This window comes from Podarcis cretensis (genome assembly GCF_951804945.1).
Source record: "Podarcis cretensis genome assembly, chromosome: 5".
Classification (NCBI taxonomy): domain Eukaryota; kingdom Metazoa; phylum Chordata; class Lepidosauria; order Squamata; family Lacertidae; genus Podarcis; species Podarcis cretensis.
Window position 1 is genome coordinate 35,968,065 of NC_137174.1, and position 22,952 is coordinate 35,991,016.

At 41.6% G+C, this 22,952-nt stretch overlaps 2 protein-coding genes across 3 annotated transcripts in view; both read left to right on the forward strand.

Moving 5' to 3' along the window:
- Positions 1–1,336: 1,336 nt before the first annotated feature.
- On the forward strand, positions 1,337–9,933 carry LOC307216288 (gastric triacylglycerol lipase-like). Of its 2 annotated transcripts, none has more exons than XM_079976442.1 (11): positions 1,337–1,455; positions 2,178–2,227; positions 3,532–3,644; positions 4,189–4,312; positions 5,737–5,935; positions 6,242–6,351; positions 6,687–6,823; positions 8,110–8,256; positions 8,779–8,850; positions 8,941–9,009; positions 9,612–9,933. In XM_079976442.1, exons 3-11 carry the CDS (start codon positions 3,543–3,545, stop codon positions 9,843–9,845), a joined length of 1,194 nt encoding a protein of 397 aa, XP_079832568.1. In that variant the 5' UTR covers positions 1,337–1,455; positions 2,178–2,227; positions 3,532–3,542; the 3' UTR covers positions 9,846–9,933. The 2 variants fall into 2 exon arrangements, with proteins under 2 accessions (XP_079832568.1, XP_079832569.1); XM_079976443.1 differs by lacking the exon at positions 1,337–1,455 and adding an exon at positions 2,003–2,062.
- Positions 9,934–16,839: 6,906 nt separating this feature from the next.
- LOC307217432 (lipase member M-like) overlaps positions 16,840–22,952 on the forward strand; it is a 31,449-nt gene continuing 25,336 nt past the window's right edge. The window contains exons 1-5 of the mRNA XM_079978577.1: positions 16,840–16,859; positions 17,006–17,079; positions 19,998–20,108; positions 21,116–21,230; positions 22,236–22,434. Of these exons, the coding sequence (XP_079834703.1) occupies positions 17,077–17,079; positions 19,998–20,108; positions 21,116–21,230; positions 22,236–22,434 (428 nt within the window). The 5' untranslated portion in view covers positions 16,840–16,859; positions 17,006–17,076. The remainder of the gene's footprint in view (positions 16,860–17,005; positions 17,080–19,997; positions 20,109–21,115; positions 21,231–22,235; positions 22,435–22,952) is intronic.

The following is a 22,952-nucleotide window of genomic DNA, read 5'->3' on the forward strand; positions in this document are numbered from 1 at the left end:
GCCAGCTTCTTCTTGCTGCTCCCTGGGCTGGGGTATTTATGGTAAGGTAGCCACGGCGGCGGCGGCGGGTCCATGTCAGGTGATCTGAGGCGAGTTGCCGCTGGCGCTGCCGACCAAATGACGCCGCTTGCCCGGAGGAGGAGGGCAGAGAGGCGAGGAAAATGCAACATGCCCCAGCAGCTGCAGCAGCATGGCGGCGGCGGCAGGGCTGTGAGGAGGGGCTGTCTGGCGCGCTCTCCGTGGCCCTGACGCGCGGGGACCACGGCGAGTGCTGAGAGCTGCTGCCTGCCGGATGCCTTCAGCCCGGACGCGCGCACAGCTCGTCGGTTCCGCGAGACATGGGGCTCTGCTACAGCCTGCGCCCGAAGTTTGACTTCACCCCCAGAGGCGCTGCCTCCATCGTTGCCTGCGACAGACGGATGCCAACAACATATCTTTAAGGCAGAGGTTTGTTCCAGGTTTTCACAGGTCCAGACAAGAATCTCAGTACCTGCAGACGCACAGCCTGGTTGGGCTGGGTTGACTCGATCAGGCTGGGGCTTGGGATGACTTAATCCTTGGCACTACGGTTGCTGCTCCTCTGTGTTGCTGCCCGCTGGACCTCAGCAGCCCCAACCCCTGGAGTCTATGACCTGAAATGGTGTAGTGATGAATAGACGGCAGAAGAGCAAGAAGGCCACACAGAAAGACTGGGCTAAGTCAAGTTAGTTTATTGTGTGTTAGCAGACAGCCATTCTACACATGAAAACAATAACAAAAGTATTATTATTATTATTATTATTATTATTGAGAATTACATTTCTGCTTCTTAATTTTTAAATTTAATAGCACAGTTTTTTTTGAAGCAGGAAATTTGAAATTTAATAGCACAGATTTTTTTGAAGCAGGAAACTTAGATATTCTGAAGTATATACTACATCAGACAGCAGAAAACAGGTCTTTGCTAGGGATCAGCTTCCCTTCCGTGATCTTAACAATGGGTAAATATACCTGCAATTGTTTCTAAGATCATTATAAAAAGGGCATTCATGAATTATATCTTCTATTGACTAAACCACAAGCTCTGTCCTTCTTAGGAATTCCTTTGTTTCAGCCCATCCAATCTGCTCATGGAAGGACAATTAATCTTGCCGATGTGAAGGCTACCCTCATTTTGACGTTTGGTAGGTGGGGGCATTGCAGCAGGGTTTTTTTTTTTAACTGACTTAGCTGAGTTTGCTTAGCACCACCACCAGCAGCTGTTTACTGCTCTGGCTGAACCTTTGCTTCTTTCCCCCCATTTTAAAAAAAGTGCTTTGTACATGGTGCAAAGGTAATAGTCCAATGCTATGTCTGGCGTGGCAGTCAGTTGTAGGGGTGCAACTTGGCAGTGCACTGAATGCTAGTGCCTGGGCTGTCAGCCTGGGCAGATGTCTGACCTTACTGACACATCCTTATCCCACCAGTTGTCCACAGGTAAGAACAGGGGGAAACCCTCGCAGAGTTTCCCCATTCCACTGAAGGATCACCACAAGGCTGTGATTTTGAAACAGCATGATTTACTGATTTCTTCATTCTCTTATTTATACAAACCCTGCTTTTTTAAGATTAGCTTTAAGATTAATGTTAATCCTAAAATTAACTTTGAGATTAACATTAACCTTGTTTGACAAAAACTTTCAAAATAGCCTCTGGAAGCCAACAATTAATTGGCTGTCCAAACGTAATTTGCGTAGCTGTTTCACAATAGCTTAGGAAAGCACGCAACTGCTCTGATTTATGAGCTAACCTTTTCATGAAGGTTAACTGGGACCCTGTAAAGATGTTAGATGTATCATTTTTTAAAAGTGTACTTAAATATTTTTTGGGAGGAGGAAAGGGGGATGTAAGCAGAACCGACCCAAGTGGTTGCTTAAACTGTAAGAAGATCTTATCTCAAGTGGCTTGTTGTCTTTTGATAGCCAAGACAGTGTCACAGTTATTTATGTCACCCCTGCATTCTTCTCCCCTCCCTAGCCCCTGAGCTCTACAGTTTATATATTAGAAAGGCTCGGTCAACAAGAGACACAGTTTATTCTAAACGGTATGTAGTGAGAGAACTGTGGCTCCCCTTTGCCATCTTAAATGTTTTAGCTCTGCCCTTAAATGTTTTAGCTCTGCCCTTCATTAGGTTTACTTGCGTTTTCTGACTTTTGCAGGTGCTGCTGTTTTTGCAGTTGAACCATTTCGAAGCATTGGATCTTCAGAGGTAAGGTTCTCGGAACTGTCCAGGGTGTGTATAAGTGTGCATACGGTTAGATCGAAGATGTTTTTAATACTAGATTTATCGTTCACACACAATGTGTACAGCACATGGATTCTGCTGATAAAGGTGTAGAAAATGTCCTCTCTCTACACAGAGAGGGGCAGATTGACAGAAAACTGATGGTCGCTGCCTACTGCAGAAGAGAGACCTATGATATATAATGTGGAAAATGTATATGGATGGAGAAAACTTGAGTTGCAGCGGTAGCCATGTTTCATACAAGGGCCAAACGATATGGTACGTTTAGCTCCATATCTGTGCCTTTAAATGCAGGGCTGGTTTGTTTGTTTTACACAGATAGTAAGCATAGGGACCCTGATGCAGATAGGGACCCTAGCATGGTGTTAGGGTGACTTTAACCCACCTGCTGCAGTCCTGGTTCAGACCACCCAACCGACCCCTCAGTGCCTACAATCTGCATTGAGGAAAAACCCCTCTAATTTTCACTTCGATGAGAACTTATTTTTCCCTATTGCTGATCTGGTTTGCTGCTGTGTAGGGGGAAGGGTAGAAACCTAAAGGCACAGATACGCAGCTAATGTAACATGTTATTTGACAGGAAGTGCTTTGTTTATTTTTGTTACTGCAGAAGGGGACCAAATTGGAGGTACTGTTAATTTCTTTGTTCTTGCAAACTTTAATAAGTGGCCAACATTGCAATACTTCTTATCTGCTGAGTGTTGATTTCTGTCTAGGATGGTGTTCCTAAAAGGTAAAGGTAAAGGGACCCCTGACCATTAGGTCCAGTTGTGACCGACTCTGGGGTTGCGGCGTTCATCTCGCTTTATTGGCCGAGGGAGCCGGCGTACAGCTTCCGGGTCATGTGGCCAGCATGACGAAGCAGCTTCTGGCGAACCAGAGCAGTGCACGGAAATGCCGTTTATCTTCCCGCCGGAGCGGTACCTATTTATCTACTTGCACTTTGACGTGCTTTCGAACTGCTAGGTTGGCAGGAGCAGGGACCGAGCAACGGGAGCTCACCCCATCGCAGGGATTCGAACCGCCGACTTCTGATCGGCAAGTCCAAGGCTCTGTGGTTTAACCCACAGTGCCACCTGCGTCCCAGGACGGTGCTCCTAAGAGCAGTTAATTCACTTCTTTCTTTGAAAACACTGTCGACTTACCTGAAGTGCAATGACCCGATTTATGACGCTTTAGAAGCCTTGAGTACGCATAACATTGACGCATGTGAAGTTAGCTCAAACTCATCAAATTTGGGTGTGCTAATTAAGATCCATTCCCAACAGGCAAACAGACGATGTCGTGGGCTTCCATTCTCATCTGCTTGGTTTATGGCTCTGCATTAGCTCATGGACTTATTGGGGATAGATCGGTTGATTATGAAGCCACTTTAAATGCGGTAAGTAATGTAAAGCAGGGAATGTTCCTCAAGACACAGAATGAGAGAAGCCCATTAGGGGATCAGTTAAATGGGTTCAGCCCACAAAATGTGTGACGTTCTCTGCCAAACATCATTTCACGCTGACTGAGCTCAGATCTACTCCAGGGGACACACGAGTTGGAAAGCTTCTAGGGGCCACAATGATTATTATCATTGGAAAAAGAGAAGCATCCCTAAAAAGAAACGTTATGAGGGATGGGTGAGGGCCAGATTATTACTACCATTGTTCTGTACAAAGAGGGTGAGGCAGATTCTTTTCTTCCCCCTTCCCCATACATGGTATGCTCCTTTCCTGCCTCCCACAACACTGTCAAAGATGTGAGAGGAAGTGAAAAAGAAGGGAATGCATGAGCAAGGCGTGCTCTCATTCACATGGCTGTGTCTGGATTTTACTCCTCCTCCAGACCCTATGAGCTGTGACAGAATACTTACAATACTTACTTGTAGCAGAGCCTTTTAAAGCTTCTCAAACTGATTTTAAATATTGTGTGTGTCCCTGTAGAAATCACTCATCGAGTACTGGGAATACCCTGCTGAAGAACATGATGTCACGACAGACGATGGCTATATACTTACCATCTTCAGAATTCCACATGGCAGAGCTGACAGGCCGGACCCAGGCACGAGTTTGTACTATAAATTCTTATTTGCTTGATTTCCATTAAGACTTAACAATGCTTAAGAATTAATATGCTTTTAAAGGGGGAATCATTTCCCCCTCCCTTCAATCTGTGTATAAATATCTAGTTTGCCTCCTGGATTTTAAAATTGCTCAACTTTCCTCTGCTCCCCACTCCCACTCATCTGACCCTTCTCTGTGCATGTCTGGGGCACTGAAATTGGGGTTAAAAATTAGAGTGGCATCACTGCTACTGGGGACAGGTTAGCTCAGATAGAGCATGTCAAAATATTTGCAGCCAGTAGTTACAATAGACATACAGACTTTTCTAGATATGTATTTAGCAATAGATCCATAATCTAATATAGCAGCAAGTGATATATTACAGGACAAAAGTTACCATTGAGTGGTGATGTAAAAAATCATCAATTTCAATTATGACCTGCATTCATTGCATTCAGCACTGTTTCCATTCTGCAGTTCAGCTTCTGACAAAACTAAGTTATTCCTTTCACTGTCCTCTGGCAGAATTTTACATAATTACAGAGGTAATCATTTTATTGTTACATTATTCCACACCATTTATTTAAATGCAGAGGAAATGCAAGTCGTGTGTGTGTGTGTGTGTGTGTGTGTGTGTAGTAATCAATTACATATCATTTGTGGACTGAAAACAACAGCAAATGCCAGTTGTATTTGCTGGATTGATTTCTGCTCTGGACATGGGACTAAGAAGTGAATATCAACAATTTCTGCTTCTGTTTCCTGTGGAATCCTCCAACATCATTGCCTTTGAGCTTGCCAAAATTCAAAGATAATGATGGGAGGCCAGAAAGTGGGCGGGAGAGGAGAGTGCAGGAAGATGGGGGCTCCGAGCATGCGTGGACTGGCTCCTTGAGAGGTCCCTGCCTGACGCGACACCATGTCCTAAGAGAAGCCCAAGGAAAAACGGATAATGACCATATCAATTTAAAAGTAAAACAAAATGCAACACACCACTAAGTAATGAAGTAATGAAGGCCTATTGTGAGAGGCAGGGTTTGTCAATGAGACAGTTTAGATTCAGACTTGATGGACGACCAGTTAATGAAACTGATACACCTGCACAGTTGGAAATGGAAGATGAGGATACTATTGATGCGTTTCAACAGTAGACGGGTGGCATGTGCTAAATATCCTGTCCTTTTAGGAAGAGGAATGTAAAATTTCAACTCACTTTATCATCTGTCCTTGGATGTGCTATTAAATAGTAAACAAATGAACATGCCAATCATACAAGAATCTTCTCATGTTCTGAAGACATTTATCCAAATTCTTTCCCTGTCCCTGATATACTGTGTGTGCAAGTTGAAGCTGCACCTGTGGAAAATTACTGTGTCATAAAAATGGGCCCAGTCAAAGCATCCCCCAGATTGTTTTCCTTTCTTTCAGGGCCAAGACCAGTAGTATTTCTGCAGCATGGCTTGCTTGTAGATGCTGCAAACTGGTTCCAAAACCTTCCTCATAACAGCCTGGCATTCATGCTAGCTGATGCTGGCTATGATGTTTGGCTAGGAAACAGCCGAGGGAACAGCTGGTCCAGAAGACATCACTTTCTTTCACCCAGATCAGTGGAGTTCTGGGAATTCAGGTAACCTGATTGTTGCACAGCAAAAGTGTGCAGTCTGGCAGCAGCATTCCTGTCCCAGCTATAAAGCTCTCATTACAGACAGCCCCACATTGGAGAATGCATTGATCACATCAGCATCTATTGTGCTGAAAAGATCATAATGTTAGGCCCTCTTCTCTCAGTAACCTCAGAGTATCTGTAGTTACTGAGCACAGTGCAAATGGGAAGATAATAGTCCTGACATAACATTCTGGAATTCAAAGAGTCTGGAAAGTCCTTTGTTATCCCCATGAAGCCAGCTTAATGTGGATAATATTTCCCCCCCAGCTTTGATCAGATGGCAAAATATGACCTTCCGGCATCTATAGATTATATTCTGCAGAAAACTGGACAGAAACAACTGTTTTATATTGGCCATTCACAAGGAACCACCATTGGTAAGTTCAAAAGCTTGCAACTTGACCAACAGGTACACGTAAAACTTATTTCCAAATAGGCAAGCCTAGAATTGCAACCTATTTAAAGGTTCCTATTTACATTCACTCTGCATAGCCACATGCAGTGAAATATGAAGTTGTAGATGACAATTTTGCTAAACTTGTTTGCTTGTAGTTGTGTGATGGGTGGGGTGTGGGGTCCTGGCTTTGCCTTGTCCCTAGAAGCTAAAATGTCAACAAACCAGTTCTTCAACTTTACCATTAAACTCCCCCCCCCCAATAGTTCCTTTCTTTGATGACAAAACCTGTTCCTCTCTCCTCTTTCTTCCCCTCAGCTTTTATAGCTTTTTCTACCAATCCTCGACTGGCTGCAAAAATCAAGCTGTACATTGCCTTGGCTCCCGTTGCCACAGTTAAATATGCTAAAACTCCCCTGGCAAAGCTCTCTCTGCTTCATGAAGTGCAAATCAAGGTATGCCGTTCTTCTGAGTCTTCACTATACAGATCCAGAGCGGAATACCCTGTAGTGGTAAACAGTTTAGTGCTGCTGCGGCCTAAGAACCACGAGAGCAACTCCTTACCCTTTAGCACTGTGTGATGCCTGGCAGGCTGGGCATCAACACCTGACGTGGGTTGGGCAAGCATTGGAGCTGAGGTCAGCCTCTTTTTTTCTCTGTGGCCTGGTGCTGTGAAGTGAAGCATGGCGGCAGTCGTAGTATCGGGTGGCTAGGTCTGCAGTGCCTTCACCGCAGCTGCCCATTTCCTCTGCTGCCTGCCACTGCCAACACCCATCTCTTGGTAAGCTTCGGGTGAAACAACTGGGAGGCTGTGAAAGGGCACCACCAGAGGGCACTTTGGCCAGGCCCTTATTAAACCTTGCAGTGGCCCCGTGAAAAAAGTGCATCAGTGGACAACTTTGCCTTGTAAACTAGGCAGACCGTTGGTTTAACTCAGCACTGGCTATATGTTTTTGACTTGAGGACCACATTCACGCATGGCTAAGCCTCTGAGGGGCCCCATGCCAACAGCGGTTGTGGTCAGCAGTGGGTGTGGCCACCTCACACTCTTGCTCACACACTTATCCCATGCACACACAGGATACACAGTGCAGGTCAGCTGATCTGTGCAGGTCAGCTGAGAAGGAGGAGGATTGTTTCCTCACACTCCATCAAATCTGCTGACCAGGGAGGGGATGATTTGCATCTCCATTGAGGTGCATTCTGTCTGCTTTAAGTCCTGCCCCAACCTCACTTTGTTCCTGCCACTCTTGGTCTTTAACTTTTCAGGACTTTAGGATTGTCCTTCATATATGATGTACAATTACTTTAGATTTTACCGCATTACACTGAACGTTGTTGTTTTAATATTGTACAAATGTTTGTATTTTCATTTGCACTGGAATCCACGTGCAGATGCCTTTCCAAAATTTTAATTTTCAATTTTCAATTTCAATTTATAGCAATGAAATTTTCAATTTTCAATTTCATTGTTCCGCAAGGGACAATGACAATAAAGATATCGTATCGTAATCAATTAATAGATAATATTGTCTATTAGAAGGGCTGTCTTAAGGCCCACATTTCATCGCATTCCAATAGTACTTAAACTAGAGACATTTGCCATGCAGAGCAGTGTCTGTGCCTGGCCTATCTTAAGTGCTTATAATTTGGGACTTTTTAGATCATATTATCACTCTACGGAACTGGAATAACAAGGATTCCGTATCCTTAACACAAGTGTCACTTTGAAATTTTGCAGGCCATGTTTGGAATGAAAGAATTTTTACCAAAAACTTTTTTTGGTTCTTCGATTGCTGCTGAATTTTGCAGCCGAAACTTATTGGCCCCCATTTGTGGCAACCTCCTGTTCATGTTGTGTGGATTTAATGAGAAGAACCTAAACCTGGTGAGTAGAATTTTTTAATATATGCTCTTCTGCATTCTCAAGACTATCTGTTCCATCCACCTACTCCTCCTGAATCGCATGTATTATGAAAAGCAATGGCCACACTCAAGTATAGACCACTTAAAGACCAAGGAAGGAGCCTGAACATGCAACTGAGTAGATGGTGCATGGCTTGGATAAACAGAGACACATTATCTGTCTGGTTCTGTCTAAACCAAGGACCTCCGGTCATCCAGATATTGGACTACAATTCCCATGATTCCTGACCTTTGAACATGCTGTCTGGGGCTGATGGGAATCCAACGATGTCCACTAGGTTCCCCATCACTGGTCTAAGCAGTCGAGGCAAGAAGGGAACAAACTGCAATCATACACAAAATTTCAGCTGTCGTCAGGCCACAGTTCTGTACATCACTGCATGCGCGTTTAGCTAATCCTATAAATATTGTTATTCTGAGTCACTTGTTTAACCTTTTCGATGCCTGGGTGGGGTTGTGAAAAAGAAGCTGTTTTATCTTTCAGAGCCGAATAGATGTGTATGCAGCCCAAGCCCCATCTGGAACATCTGTGCAGAATATAATCCATTGGAAGCAGGTATGGTCCACTGGAAATATTAACCTCCCCCTCTCCCATTGTTACTTTTCTTGATACATGCATACATTTGAGATTCTCTTCTATCTGCAGAGCGTCCTTAGTGGTAAACTCCAAGCTTATGATTATGGATTGTTTGACAACCTAGCTCGTTATGGCAAGGTAGAGCCTTTTCCAACTTTTTCAGATTTTGTTCCAAAATGAAAATAAAAATACTGAAAGTTTGCAAATGCCCTTACTATCTCCACTGCCCTTAAAGCATTGAATGCCATGCTGTATTTATTCTAAAAAGCAACTGACAGGTGACAATGGGGCAAGGGTGAGAAGGCAAAAGAAAGAAAGCAGATTGTTCAAGAGAGTAAGCTGGCTTACACTGCCTGATGAAGTGATTAAAACATTGAAGTGATTAAAATTAATTTAATAATAATAATAATAATAATAATAATCTGTACCTTTTACCAAACAACTAAAGTAAAACAAGCTAATAAAAAAACGCTACAGGATCTCAATCTGTTTTTTGTTTTTTGTTATTTTAACTTTGCAGAAGTATTAGATTATTGTTGTTAACTCTTCTTATTGATTTTTTAAAAAAATCTCCTTTGTAAACCATATTAGGGTTTTTCTTGTTTAACAGTGCATAACTTTTATGAAATATTTCTTTACATTTCTTCCCCCTCCCCTTACACATAAAAAATGGACAAAACTTTGCTAAAATCTTATTCTGTTTCATTTGAGCTCATTTTCTCTTTCAATCTTTTTTAAAGGTTCAACCTCCTGAATACAATATAAGGAATATGAATGTAACAACAATAGTCTGGAGTTCTGGAAAAGATTGGCTTTCTGGCCCTGAGGATGTCAATATGTTAATCCCCAAGATCAAAAACCTTCTTTACCACGAATATATTCCTGAGTGGAATCATCTGGATTTTGTGTTTGGTCTTGATGCTGCTGATCGAATGTATTATAAAATCATTGAGAATTTAAAAGAGAACCTTTAAGGAAATGTTTCTCTTGGAATAGGAACAAAGTCCCTTTGCTTTCCTGATTGTCTGATTTTTTAAAATAAAGAAATAAACTAATACTTTATTGAAATATACTCAGAGTCGCAAAGTGATTTCATGCTCTTTATTCAGCTCATAGTGGTGAGGAGGAATGAATGAAAGTCCCGTCAAAGTATCTGCTTTATATACATTATTTACACAATGGGCTGCACATGATTGGCTAATTCTGGAATTCTACTGTAAGCCAATCAGGTTGTGGATTCACTTATATCTGGAGCATGATTGGGTGGTTCCTGCCAACCAATCATACTGCTGCATTGTTCTAGGACCAATCAGACTGCTGCAATTTGGATCCTATTGTTCTAGGACCAATCAGACTGCTGCAGTTTGGATCCTATTCAACTCAGTACATAACATTTATAAAACTTTCTCATAGTATTACTGTACCCAGTACATTTTCACCCCACCTTAGATTTAAATGCACATCAGTCAAATTGGATTTGATAAATATATTGCCCAATTTACACATCACCCAGGACATTCCTGATGATGATGATGATTTATTGAATTTATATACAGCCCTATACCCAAGGGTCTCAGGGCAATTCACAGAATAAAATCAAGATATAAAACAACATAATAACTAATAAAAATAAAAACAATAACCCAATACCCCTGCAAACCACATTTTAAAAGAGCATAGGTTGTAAATCAGATCAATCAACAGCCTGGTTAAAAAGGAACATTTTTGCCTGGCTCCTAAAGGTGTATAATGAGGGCACCAGGCGAACTTCCCTGGGGAGAGCATTCCACAGACAGGGAGTCACTGCAGAAGAGGCCTGTTCTTGTGTTGCCATCCTCTGGACCTCTCAAGGAAGAGGCACATGAAGAAGGGCCTCAGGAGATGATCTCAGGATCTGATATCTCCTGCCCTGCTGAATTCTACCTGAAAATCATGGAGAATGCCCTTTTCTGTGGTGGTTCCCCATTTGTGAAATGCTCTCGCCAGTGGGGCTTGCCTGGCACCATCATCATATATCTTTAGGCACCAAGCAAAAGCTTTCCACTATTTTATTGTAATATTGTGCGCCACCTCAGTCTCCAAGCATTGCAATATTCCAGGGTTTTTGGATATGTGGCACAGCAGAGACTCTGGTGTCCTCACGATATGCAGTTTATTTACACATATATAGTGGTACCTTTGTATTCGAGCAGCTTGTCTCTCGAACAAATCGACTCCCAAACACCGCAAACCCAGAAGTAAGTGTTCTGGTTTGCAAATTTTTTTTGGAAGTTGAACGTCTGATGCGGCTTCTTTTTGAGTGCAGGAAGCTCCTGCAGCCAATCAGAAGCTGCGCCTTGGTTTTCGAACGGTTTCGGGAGTCGAACAGACTCCCAGAACAGATTAAGTTCGAGAACTAAGATACCACTGTATACAACCTGAGCCAACAATGGAGGGGTTCACAGCATCCACACCCAAAAGGGGTCTTGTTTCTGTTAGAATTCCTGCTCCATGATTGCAGTCATGGGATTGTTGTCTTTCACATGACGTGGTATGTTTTGACTCCACAGAGTGGGATGTGATGGAGACAGGATGTTTGTGTTACTGTGTTCCATGAAGTGGGACTATTGTCCTTTGTTCTTTTTTCCCTTTGCTGTCTGATGCTAGAGAGAGAGGGAGCCATGTTGCAGTGCTCCGTGTGTGTTTATATGCAAATAAAGTAGATTAGCCAAAATGCTGAGTTGCTGAGGTCTGTCACGCGAAGCTGTGAAGACTCTGAGGATCCCTAAGTGATGTTCGGGCTGAAGAAAGCTTTTGAAGCTTCTGAACAATCAACCAGGAGGGAGAGAACATGCCAATTGGGCATGTGTCTCTGCCAGGGTCCTTCTCGAGTGTAGGCTGAGCTCCTAACAATTTTCCCCATAGCTGCAGCCTTGGATTCAAACGTAAATCAAACATTGCTCTTCAGCGGTACTCTGACTTTCTCTCCAGCTTGCTGTTTTACCTCAAGGTCACATCACTCCACACTCATCTCTTGTCTTTTGACTTTCTGAAGCTAGCAGCTAGCTGAGGGAAAGCGTGGGCAGCCAGACTAACACCTCAACATGGAAAGTTAACCTGGCTTATATTTTCACACTTGCTGGATCCAGGCTTAGAATGACATAAAGCCTAGTCCCCAACCCACACTGTCAAACTCATGACAGTATCAATGTGATTTATTATTATTATTATTTGGTTGTTTGGTTGGAAGTTGCTTTGGGTTGCCCTGGGCAACATAAAGCAACTAACAAATGTAATAATAATAATTTTTTTTATTGCACTGGAGACAGTCACTCTGCTGGAGCAAAAGCACCAGCTTAGTATGTAAGCATTCAAGCTGCCCAAATTGTGTGTTTGTTAATTCTCCTTGACCTCTCAGCAGCTTTCGATACCATCAGCCATGGTATCTTTCTGGAGCAGCTGTCTGAGTTTAGGGATGGGTGGCACCACTTTGTGCTGCTTCCAGTCCTACTTGGATGGTTTTTTCCAGAGAGTGATGCTTGGAGAGTGCTCTTTGACCCTGTGGAGCCTTCAGTGTGTGGTTGGTGTGGGCAGAAGGGAGTTTAAAGACCCCTCTTCCAACGCTTATCTGAATTATACATATCTTTCATCCCTCAACTCCCAAGTTGATAATGGATCATTTTATGCCATTCCATCTGTGTCAGGCTACAGATATACAAAACTGCCCACAAATTGTGTGTTTCTTCCATCTTTTGGTTTCAGGACCTGACACGTTGTTTGGTTTCCCATTCTTCATTTCTACCTCTTTTCTTCTCTTCTCTTCTCTTCTCTTCTCTTCTCTTCTCTTCTCTTCTCTTCTCTTCTCTCTCTCTCTCTCTCTCTCTCTCTCTCTCTCTTTCAAAAAAAACAGAAATAAGTTCATTTGCAGAAATTCCTGCTATGCAGGCTATAAAATCCAGCACTACTTAAGCACTTAAAAAAATAAAGAATAAAAATGCTATTGGGGGAAAGTATACGAGGGATGCAATGCAGAGGCTGTGGACTCAGCTGCAAATAAAACATTTTAAGTGTGTTTTAAGTGCAATATACATGTGACACTAGATGGTGATGGTGAGACTTATGGAAAATTCGATGCATTTTTAAAACAAGCATTTTCAGAATGCTTTTATATGTGTGTAGATTCCACCTGTGTCTATCTATAGGGAGAAGCTTTCCAGAAACAAGTAACATATTGCTATTCATTTCCTGGACAAGTCAGTAGGTGGCAGCAGAAGAAAGTAAATAGTTCATGCCCTTGGCTTCCCTGGCAGTTTCTTCTCATTCTTGGTTTAAGCTATCTAAGAAAGGATGTGTGTTATTGTCTCCCCAAGTCTCTTTTATTTCAGCATTCTGTTTTGTCCATTTGCCACCTTTCATATTTCTAGGTTGCTCAATCACTGCCAGAGTGTCCTTTCTCCTGGCAGAACAAGAGGAGCAGATGACAGCAAAGCTTGCACAATCAGAATAAGATCCACTATCTGACTGCTGACTCAGGACCCTAAACTGTGTTTTTATAATCAACTTTTTATTTTGTTCTATTAATGAATGCATCCCACATAAGGAGAAGAAGTCACAGACTGCAATTTGTTCAGTGTGTTTCCCAATTATATTGCAATGTTCTTTTGTTGTTATGGCTGACAGCTGACGCAAATAAAGTTTCATTCATTCATTCATTCATTCATTCATTCATGTAATTTGGAGGACTAGAGTGTATATGCTTGCCAAACTCAAAGATTGTGTAATCTCCCACAGGCTTAGATCACTTGGGTTGATACTACAGGAGCTTAGGATCAGGGTTGTTAAAGACTAGCAGGCTCCAATGAGCTCTAAGAATTCAGAGAACTGTGGGCTGGCTTTACTCTCTGAGTAGACTGCAAGGGATCTGGCTTGGAAATGCAGGGAGTGTTATCCCAGGATTTTAGAGGTTGTAATAAGCACCCCCATATTTCTTCCTGGCTGTGGGTTGAGATGGAAGGTAAGAAGTGACTATCAGATTATTAAGAAGCAATTGGCCAACCCTACAGCACTGTTGTGCAGCAGTTGCGCAAGGCAAGGTGCAAGAAGGCTTTCTTGAGTTTCCCCATTCTGCCACACCCACAATAATCCAATATACTGATATTCTGTTTAATTACAAGGCACGAGGTCACCCTGCAGCTCTAGGTGCAAAATGACATCATTTAGCAAGAGGAACTCCTGGCCCAAGAAACAGGTTTCTCTGCAAAGAGAAGCCATGTGTCTGTTCAGAATATGGTGTTGTCATGTAAGTTGCTGAGTTGTAGTTATTGTTTAATCTTATATAGCAGCAGTATGCAGGATCAAAGGAATGGAAGATTAAATATAAATAAAAGGAAATCAATCATTTTAATTTGAAGGGAACAATATACTTGCACAAAATTTTATCCAGTCTATCAGTGAGAACTTTTAAGTTTCATCACTTCTTTGAAGTGATTGGGGGCAAAGTTATGGAAATTCTAATTGAATAAAAGTTGCACAGTCCTAGCTCCATATAAATGAAATTACACTGACTATATGGAAGATTGTATAGCCTCATTGGAAACAAATCAAGTTAAAGCTTCCAATTTTAAACCACATCAGAGTGTACCACACTGTATGTAAAATTGCACAATCCCTCAAGTTACACAAGTCCACATAAAACAGTTAAGTTAGCCCCAAAACCAATAATCTGCTACAGCAAAGTGCACAAATCTGACGCAACTCATAAACTGCCCAATTCCAAATTTGTCAAATCATAATTCTTCTCAAATCAGTATTGGATTGCACAGTTCTGCTATAAACAGGCTACGGAACCTGACTCTTCAAACTGCAGAATGATAAAAAAGTAATATAAATAACAAAGCCTGAACGAACTATCAATGAATGCATCACACATAAGGAGAAGTCACAGACTGCAATTTGTTCAGTATGTTTCCGAATTATACTCTCCTTAATAGGTCTGCAAGCCTATAAACATGTTCTGAGAGTAACCATGTATAGAATTGCACTGCACATCATCTCAAGAAAACACTTATGTGGTCTCTTTAAATGCTGTTAATTAGAATTGGATGGTTCTATTTCTTTTCAATGAACTGATTAAAACAAAACCAAAGTTTCTTTAAAACAAACAAACAAACAAACAAACAAACAAACCCAACAACAACAGTGTTTCACATTGATGAGTTGGTTAAAAATAATGTCCCTATAAAGCTTTCTTCTTCTTCACCCAAACAGGTCATGCCATAGAGTTCCATGAAAAAAGTGTTATAGTGTCCTTTGGTCTCTTTACGCATGGAATAAAGCCATTGCTGCTGACCCACAAAATAATCCTCATAGTCTGGCCATCTCAGTGCTTGTAGTTGTTTGTTCAGCTCCTCAGCTAGTGCATTATTCCAGACAAAGTTATGTACTGCATGCATCCTCAACCTTCCAATGGCTCTTTATTTGAGACATGGACAAATAACAGCAGCATCCTATCTAGTAGCTTTTATCCACTAATTAGACAAAAATTATCAATGGGGATAATAACATGGGTTGGAGCCAGCTTTAGCCTACATTGCTAATCCCACTTACCACATTCCATTAAATAGAAATCACTTCTAAGGTGATGCTAGGATTGTACTGTTAGTCATGCTTTGAGCAGATTCACTGAGATCAAGTTAGATGTGACCAATTTAAGCCCCATTGTTTTCAGTGCGTCTATTCTAAGCATGCCTAAATCTGGATCCAGCCTAATAATCCTAGAATATAATGTGTCTTTTTCAAGCAATTGTTTCTGTCATGATGATATTATCATCTAAGAAAGAGGCTGAGAACTCGCTTAGTCAGATTCTGTATGATATGAGGGTACTTCAGGCTTCCATTACTTCCAAATAGGAATGGAAGGATCTGTTGATATCAATTCTCCCAGTTTCCCATGTTTCCAATCTTACATTCACTTCTCTACATTCCTGCAGCAATTTGTGATTTTTTAAAATCATCCTTCATGAAAATTCTCCAGCATTTTAGGGCAAATTTCTCATAATAAACACTTTTCCATGTAGCTTTGACTAATGTAAGCACATTTATAAGCAATACAATGCATTTGTATATGTTATTTCCATTAATATATTCATTTTTATGCACACTTTCCTAATATATGCATTTTTGTAAACATTGGTTGATTAGACAACTGGATTGCAAAATTCAGTGAATTCTAAGGATAACTGTATTTCAGTCCACATTGTTTTGGAAAGTACGGATTTTATAGGTTTTGCTTTCAATGTGAACTGAATTGAATCTCTCTCCCATCCCTACTTCCAGATTATTATTTTGCCTACTACCTCCTGCAACTCACATGTACATTTCAGACAGTGCAGTGAATAAATGACGGAACTCTCACGTCTCCAGTTTCCTGGTTATGCTTATATACAATTGATCCTCTACTAGTTTAGCTTCTTAATATATAATGGGATAAATTCAGCAACCCCACTGTTCTGAGATGAGAATTCAAAAGGCATACCAGTTGATCCAGAGGCTATAGAACCAGGAATGTCTGGTTTCTAAACCTGAACTTCCTTCTATATTACAACTGTAATTGTTGGATTCCATCAGCAAGTTCAGAGATAATGGTACTTATAGTTCAACAACATCCAAAGGGCCACAGGTTCCCCATTCCTATCCAAGAATGAACCACCATCTTGTTTTTCAAAGAATGAAATTGCCACTTCTTTATTATGAAAGAAGGAATATAGCTGAGACATTATGTGTATGCAATTCTATCATATTGGGCTTTGGGGATAAGGTAGCTAAAATGAATGAGCAGTTAATGAAAAGATACATCAAGGTACTTTATGGGTGGGATGTACACAGCATAATTGTACGTTCTGAAAGTGTAATAGTCTATGATCATGCATTCCTTAATATCCTTTTGCTTTAACACCCGAGCAACATTAGAACCTGCACATTCAGGTGTCTAGCAGATCCTGCAGAACTTGGTAAGTGAATGTAGACTTGTGATATTCGCTATAACTACCTCTGGCAAAGTTCTGGAGTGGAAGTGTTCTGTCACTTTCCTGGCTTGCAAGAATACCACAAGCGGCTGGATGAGAAAGTTTTTTTTTTGTTGTTGTTTTAACTACAGACAACTGCTGACTCCCAGGGTCATAGCCACTTTGTACTGGAAAAGTGTGAAAGGAGTGAATTTCAGCACATATGGTGTGTATTTCGAATGCTTTTGATGGAAATAAAGGGTGCGGGAGGTTAAAAATTAAAGTTGGATAATGGGGTTGCTGGATCTATTCCATAATCTATTAGAAAATCTGTTGTTATATAATGTGGAATAATAAGAGAGAGAGTTTGTATGAAAGTGACTACAATTATCAGCAGCACGTAAGTTTAGGACAGCAGCAGAAGGGAACAGTGGTGGCGGCAGGGAGCCATAATGGAAGTACAGTGGTACCTCTGGTTATGTACTTAATTCGTTCCAGAGGTCCGTTCTTAACCTGAAACTCTTCTTAACCTCAAGCACCACTTTAACTAATGGGGCCTCCCGCTGCTGCCGTGCCACCACCGTGCAATTTCTGTTCTCATCCTGAAGGAAAGTTCTTAACCTGAGGTATTATTTCTGGCTTAGCGGAGTCTGTAAACTGAAGCGTATGTAACCTGAAGCGTATGTAACCCGAGGTACCACTGTAGAAGACATTAAAAGCTGCACCTCAACTTTATGAAAATTTGGGCTCAGCTTATCAGTACAGGAGGGATGCATGTTCTGAATGAAACCATAGCAATATTACCTTTCAAGATTTTAAGAAGGAGATAGTCTGGATACAGCAATGGTCTTGAGATTCTGGTACAAGGTAAGAAAACACATTTTCTGCATACAAATAGAGCCTAGAAGATTTTGGCTTCTTGTGCATGTTACTGCAGCGTGCACTGTGGGAATCTCAAGGCTTGCAAATCAATCACAGCAAGCATAACAGCGTGTGAAGTAGCAAATAGCATGCATCCCAGAGTTTACAGGTTTTCTAAAAGTTTGGGTGTGACTGGATGTCTGAGATAGAATTGGCTTTTTGCCAGAGGCTTCTAATGCTGACAAAGAACAGTATACCACCTTGCTGACAGAAGGAGTTTTACATATCCGACCAGAGGAACCAGTCACTAACAATATTTCTGTGTTGTCAATTAATCCTTGGCCGGCCGGCCAAAACATGCTGGCTAAAACCAAAAACTAGCACCACCTCTTTTTAGGTACCTTGGCAACTGCCTTATATTGAGTTAGACCACGGGTCCGTTTAACTCAGTACTGTCTGCAAAAACTAGGAGTGCTTCACCAGGGTTTCAGCTAGAGAACTGTCCTAGGCCTGACTAGACTTGTCGGGGATTGAGCATGGAACCTTCTGCCTGCAATGAATGAAGACGCTCCAACACTGAGCTAACTCAGCCGCAACTGAAAACTTGTCTGGAGATTTTGCTTTATTATTTAATCACCAAGATCTTGGATTATGCTATTATGAATACCAACAAAGGAATGCCCTCTAAGGATGCAGCCGTCGAGGGACTATCAGGACCAGCTGGGGGCTGGGCAAGGAACTTTTGGCAGATTTGTTCCCTCAGCTCTCTAGCAGCACTGTGACAAGGAAGAGGAACCAGTGGGCTGCTGGAAGAATTGTGAGGAGGAGCCTCACATTTGTGGTTGACATACGGTTCAGAATTTGTTTGGAAACTACTTCCAGGTGATGTCATATCCTGAGGTTCCTTGTTAGCAGTGGGTTGCTACTGGCAAGTCAACTATGAAGGAGAAATGCCAATTAAGTCTTTGCTTTGGGATGAAGTATTTTATTTTTTTTAAATGAATATTTATCGGCGTTTTCAAAAAGCATATACAAAACAAAAAGCAAAAATTAAACAAAAATTAACAAAAAACATACAAAATACAAAACAATTAAAAACACATAAAGTTTCAATTACTTATTTTCTTTTACCTTATTTCTCAGACCTCCTCGCACCTCCCCTTCTAGTATTCCCATTTAAAAATTTTCAGCACAGCAAATCCTTAACATATATCTCCACTTTAGTTTAATAATTTAATCTAACATAATATTATTTTACTTTCCTTCTTTCTTCCATTTCTTCCATTTTATCTTTGCAAACCTTATTTTTATTTAATTTAAATCCCAGTTTTAACTTGTCTAAATTTACACATAAATACTTATACCTCATTAATTAATCTTGAACCTTTTTCTTAAAGTCGATCAAAATTTCCCTTCCATGATTTTCCCAATTTCCATACAAATAACCAAATAAAAAATAAAAACAAAGCAAATTATATTTATATACCCTTTGGATTCCCAAACTCCACCCACCCTTGTCCCGGTTTCAGTCCCCAACAAATAACCATCATTCTCTATGTACTATTTAGCCTGGAGATCTCACGTCCGAGGCTTTTAAATCTCTCTCAGTTCCTCTCTGCCGGTGTTTTTGATAGTCCTTAATATTAAACCCCAAATCTCGGAGAGGCTCCAACCCGACATGATCCATGTTTCTTCCAGCCAGGCCTCCATATTTAAGCTTTGGGATGAAGTAAGGGCAAGGGCCCTATCCTTTAGAAGCGTCCCTGCCTGCCTTTTGTGTAAACCAGGTCCTAATTTGCAAATGTACCTGTCCTCTGCTGAAACAGGGATAGGAGAGTTATCACCAGGTAAGATGTGGAAGAGTATTTGGGAGATTGTCTGCTGTTATGGAGATGGGGCATGATTGACTGGCTGTGACTCTCCAGGTTTTCAGACAGGTAATCTTAACCTCCCTACCTGGAGGTGCCAGGAATTGTATCTTCTGCATGCAAAGCAGATGGTCTACCACTGAGCTATGCCCTTCCTCAAGGAAGGCCCTTCCTGATAAAAGATTACTAAAGGCAGTTGGCTGATACACTATTTTTAGTGAAGCTGCTGCATGGTGGAATGGGGGAGCAATTCAGTTTGGTTAACATTTTAATAGGAACAGACCTTCTCCATTCAGTTTAATATCACAGACAGCTTCAGGTGCCTATTCCTATTGTGTTGATGATTTTCAAATGAAGGAGCATCCAGTTGGTTGTCTATTTATGGGTGACCCTTTAATTTATTTACTTTTTACAGAGAATCAAAATGTGGCTGATGATTGTGTTGGTGTATATGACTGAAGGAATTGTGTCTTCAGGAGAATTCCAAGAGTTAAACAAGCCAAATCCAGAACAATTTCTGAATACTGTAAGTACATCTCTGGATGTGAAAGGAGCACGATATTGCTTGACGCTATTTTACAGTTTCATCCTCCCTACATATAGGATTTTGCCACCTTAGAGTACTTAGTATTGGGTGCAAATGTTCAACCAGAAAATACACAAGGTTGGTAGTGCATTTGAAAGGTGCATGTATCTTGAATGACTACTTTTCTTGGTGCTGTGTACAAAAATAAATGCTTGATGCAGGTACAGCTCAGGGCATCTTGCTGCCTGAACCAATCAACAATTTCATGTCCAAATATAGAGCAAATGGGATTTAATCTGCTTGGCAGCTTTGTCCTCCAACTGCCAACTGTCCCCCAAGAATCTGCAACCTGAGGGTGTCCCCTCCCCATGTTTCTCCAAATACAGTGATGGGAAATCTCTGGTCCACATACCTAATTAGGTTTACCAGGCCTTAGTGGCTGGCCAGCCAGGCCATTCTGGGTGAAGCATGAATTGGCCACCTTTACCATGCTTGATGTTGCTGAGGCTCAGATTTGAAACTGCAAAGGAAGCATTGCAAACATAGTTCAGTCCTTCATTTGCAAGCAGAATTCAGTGCCTTTTGAATCTGGAGCCTTTTCCTGTTGCTCTGCACAGCGATTTGGGGTGGGGTGGGGAGCATAATTTGCTTCAAGCTTGGAGACAGCACTGCTGTGCATTTTGCTGAGAAAAGTGACGATTTATATGCATACACAATACATGCATCAATAAAAAATGAACTAGTTCACAGTGGGATGCATTCAAGGCTGCTTTGGAGACAATCCTTTACATAACCTTATTGCATTATATTATGAATTTTTATACTATTCCATATTTGTCCCCTATTCTGCCGAAAGTGGAAAGTGCGTATATGTGAAAATGAGCTAAAATCTGAATTCTGGTTTTAATTTAACCAGTTTAAATCCCGCAACAACAATGGACCAAGAAGCATAGGCAACCTTTCTGAAAGTACTTCATTTTGGAAAATTTTGTTTCTTCTTTATCTAGGATGGAATCATACGTCGCTGGGACTATCCAAGTGAGGTCCATGATAACATCCTGACAGCTGATGGCTATTATTTAACCATGAACAGAATTCCTTATGGCAGAGGAGGCAAACATGGTGGGTCTCCAATGTGAAAGAAGAAATGAAAATGTAATAGCAAGCCCCATGCATTCTCCAACACTATCTGAGTAGCAATTAAGTAGAAATCTTATGGGCAGGGCTGTTTCTTAGAAGTTACTTTCCAAGAACACCAAACCAGACAACTCTAGATAGTAAAATATAGGGATGATAATTTTTTTTGGATGTGCAGCAGGATGTCCACTTACGGAGCCCAACTCCTCCACAGCATAAAATTTATGTGTGCTACTTTATGTGTATAGGTGCAAAGTTAGATATAATTCCTATAATTTAAATATAAACACAATATACAGTGGAGACGATTGTGATCAGGTGACCTGTATGCCTGCTCAGTCTGCTGTCTGGGTGCAAACTGTTGATGGGGAAACTTCAAAGTCCTTGCTCTCTCTTTGAAACTAGCATTGGACTGGACAAACAGAGGGTGCCTTCAAATACAGGATAGCCCTCTGCCAGCCCTAACAACAACAACAACAACAACAATGGTGATAATATATTATTTATATCCCGCCCATCTGGCTGGGTTTCCTCTGGCCACTCTGGGTGGCTCCGAAGAGAATATGAAAAATACAATAAAAGAACAAACATTAAAAACTTCCCTAAATGTCTTCTAAAAGTCAGATAGTTGTTTATTTCCTTAACATCTGATGGGAGGGCATTCCACAGGGCGCCACTACTGAGAAGGCACTCTGCCTGGTTCCCTGTAATCTCACTTCTTGCAGTGAGGGAACCGCCAGAAGGCCCTCGGAGCTGGACGATAGGGGTGGAGATGCTCCTTTAGGAATACTGGGCCGAGGCCATTTAGGGCTTTAAAGGTCAGCACCAACACTTTGCATTTTGCTTGGAAGTGTACTGGGAGCCAATGTAAGTCTTTTAGGACTGGTGTTATATGGTCTTGACGGGCTGTCCTCTGCAAAGAAGGCCACATGGCCATCCTAGTGTGCTGCAGTCTTTCTTACAGAAGTTAATTCTTTGTATCTGTTTCAGGTTCCAGACCTGCTGTCTTGGTGATTCCTGGATTAATAATGGAAAGTAGCACCTGGGTCTCCAATATACCCAGTAATAGTTTGGGCTTCATCTTGGCAGATGCTGGTTACGATGTTTGGCTTGGGAATGTTAGAGGAACGTCCTGGTCGAGAAAGCACCAGAACCTTTCGGTCTTGCAACAGGAATTCTGGAATTTCAGGTAGATCCTCACAAATTGGGGGTGAGACTTTTGAAATGCATATGCGGTTGTCCATTACTGTCAAGCAATGATGCACTGGGGCTTATCAGGAGTGGCTTGCTGGGCGGGACTGAGCAGCTAAGTGAGCTACCTGGCAGGTGGCTCTCTGCTACTTACCAGGAGGGAGAGGGGGAGGTGACATGGTGCACAGGTAACTACAGAACTGCCAGATTGGCTCCACCAGTGCGTTTGAGCCACACTCATATCTGCCCCACCCAGTAAGAAACAGTGGCCCACCTGCTAGGAAGCTAGTTGTGTTGCTGCTCCCCAACTGTCAATCTATTTCTGGAGTTTATGTTAGATTTCAGCTGCAGGAAATAAATACACATGGTTTACGACTACAAACATAAGAGACTTCTGTGTCTTGAGATCCATGAATGGTCAGCTCACACTGTTCATGTATATGAAATGCTGCTGCTTTAATCAACAATGAGACATCTTGTGTACCAGCATTACATGCCCAACTTTGTGTTTCTGCT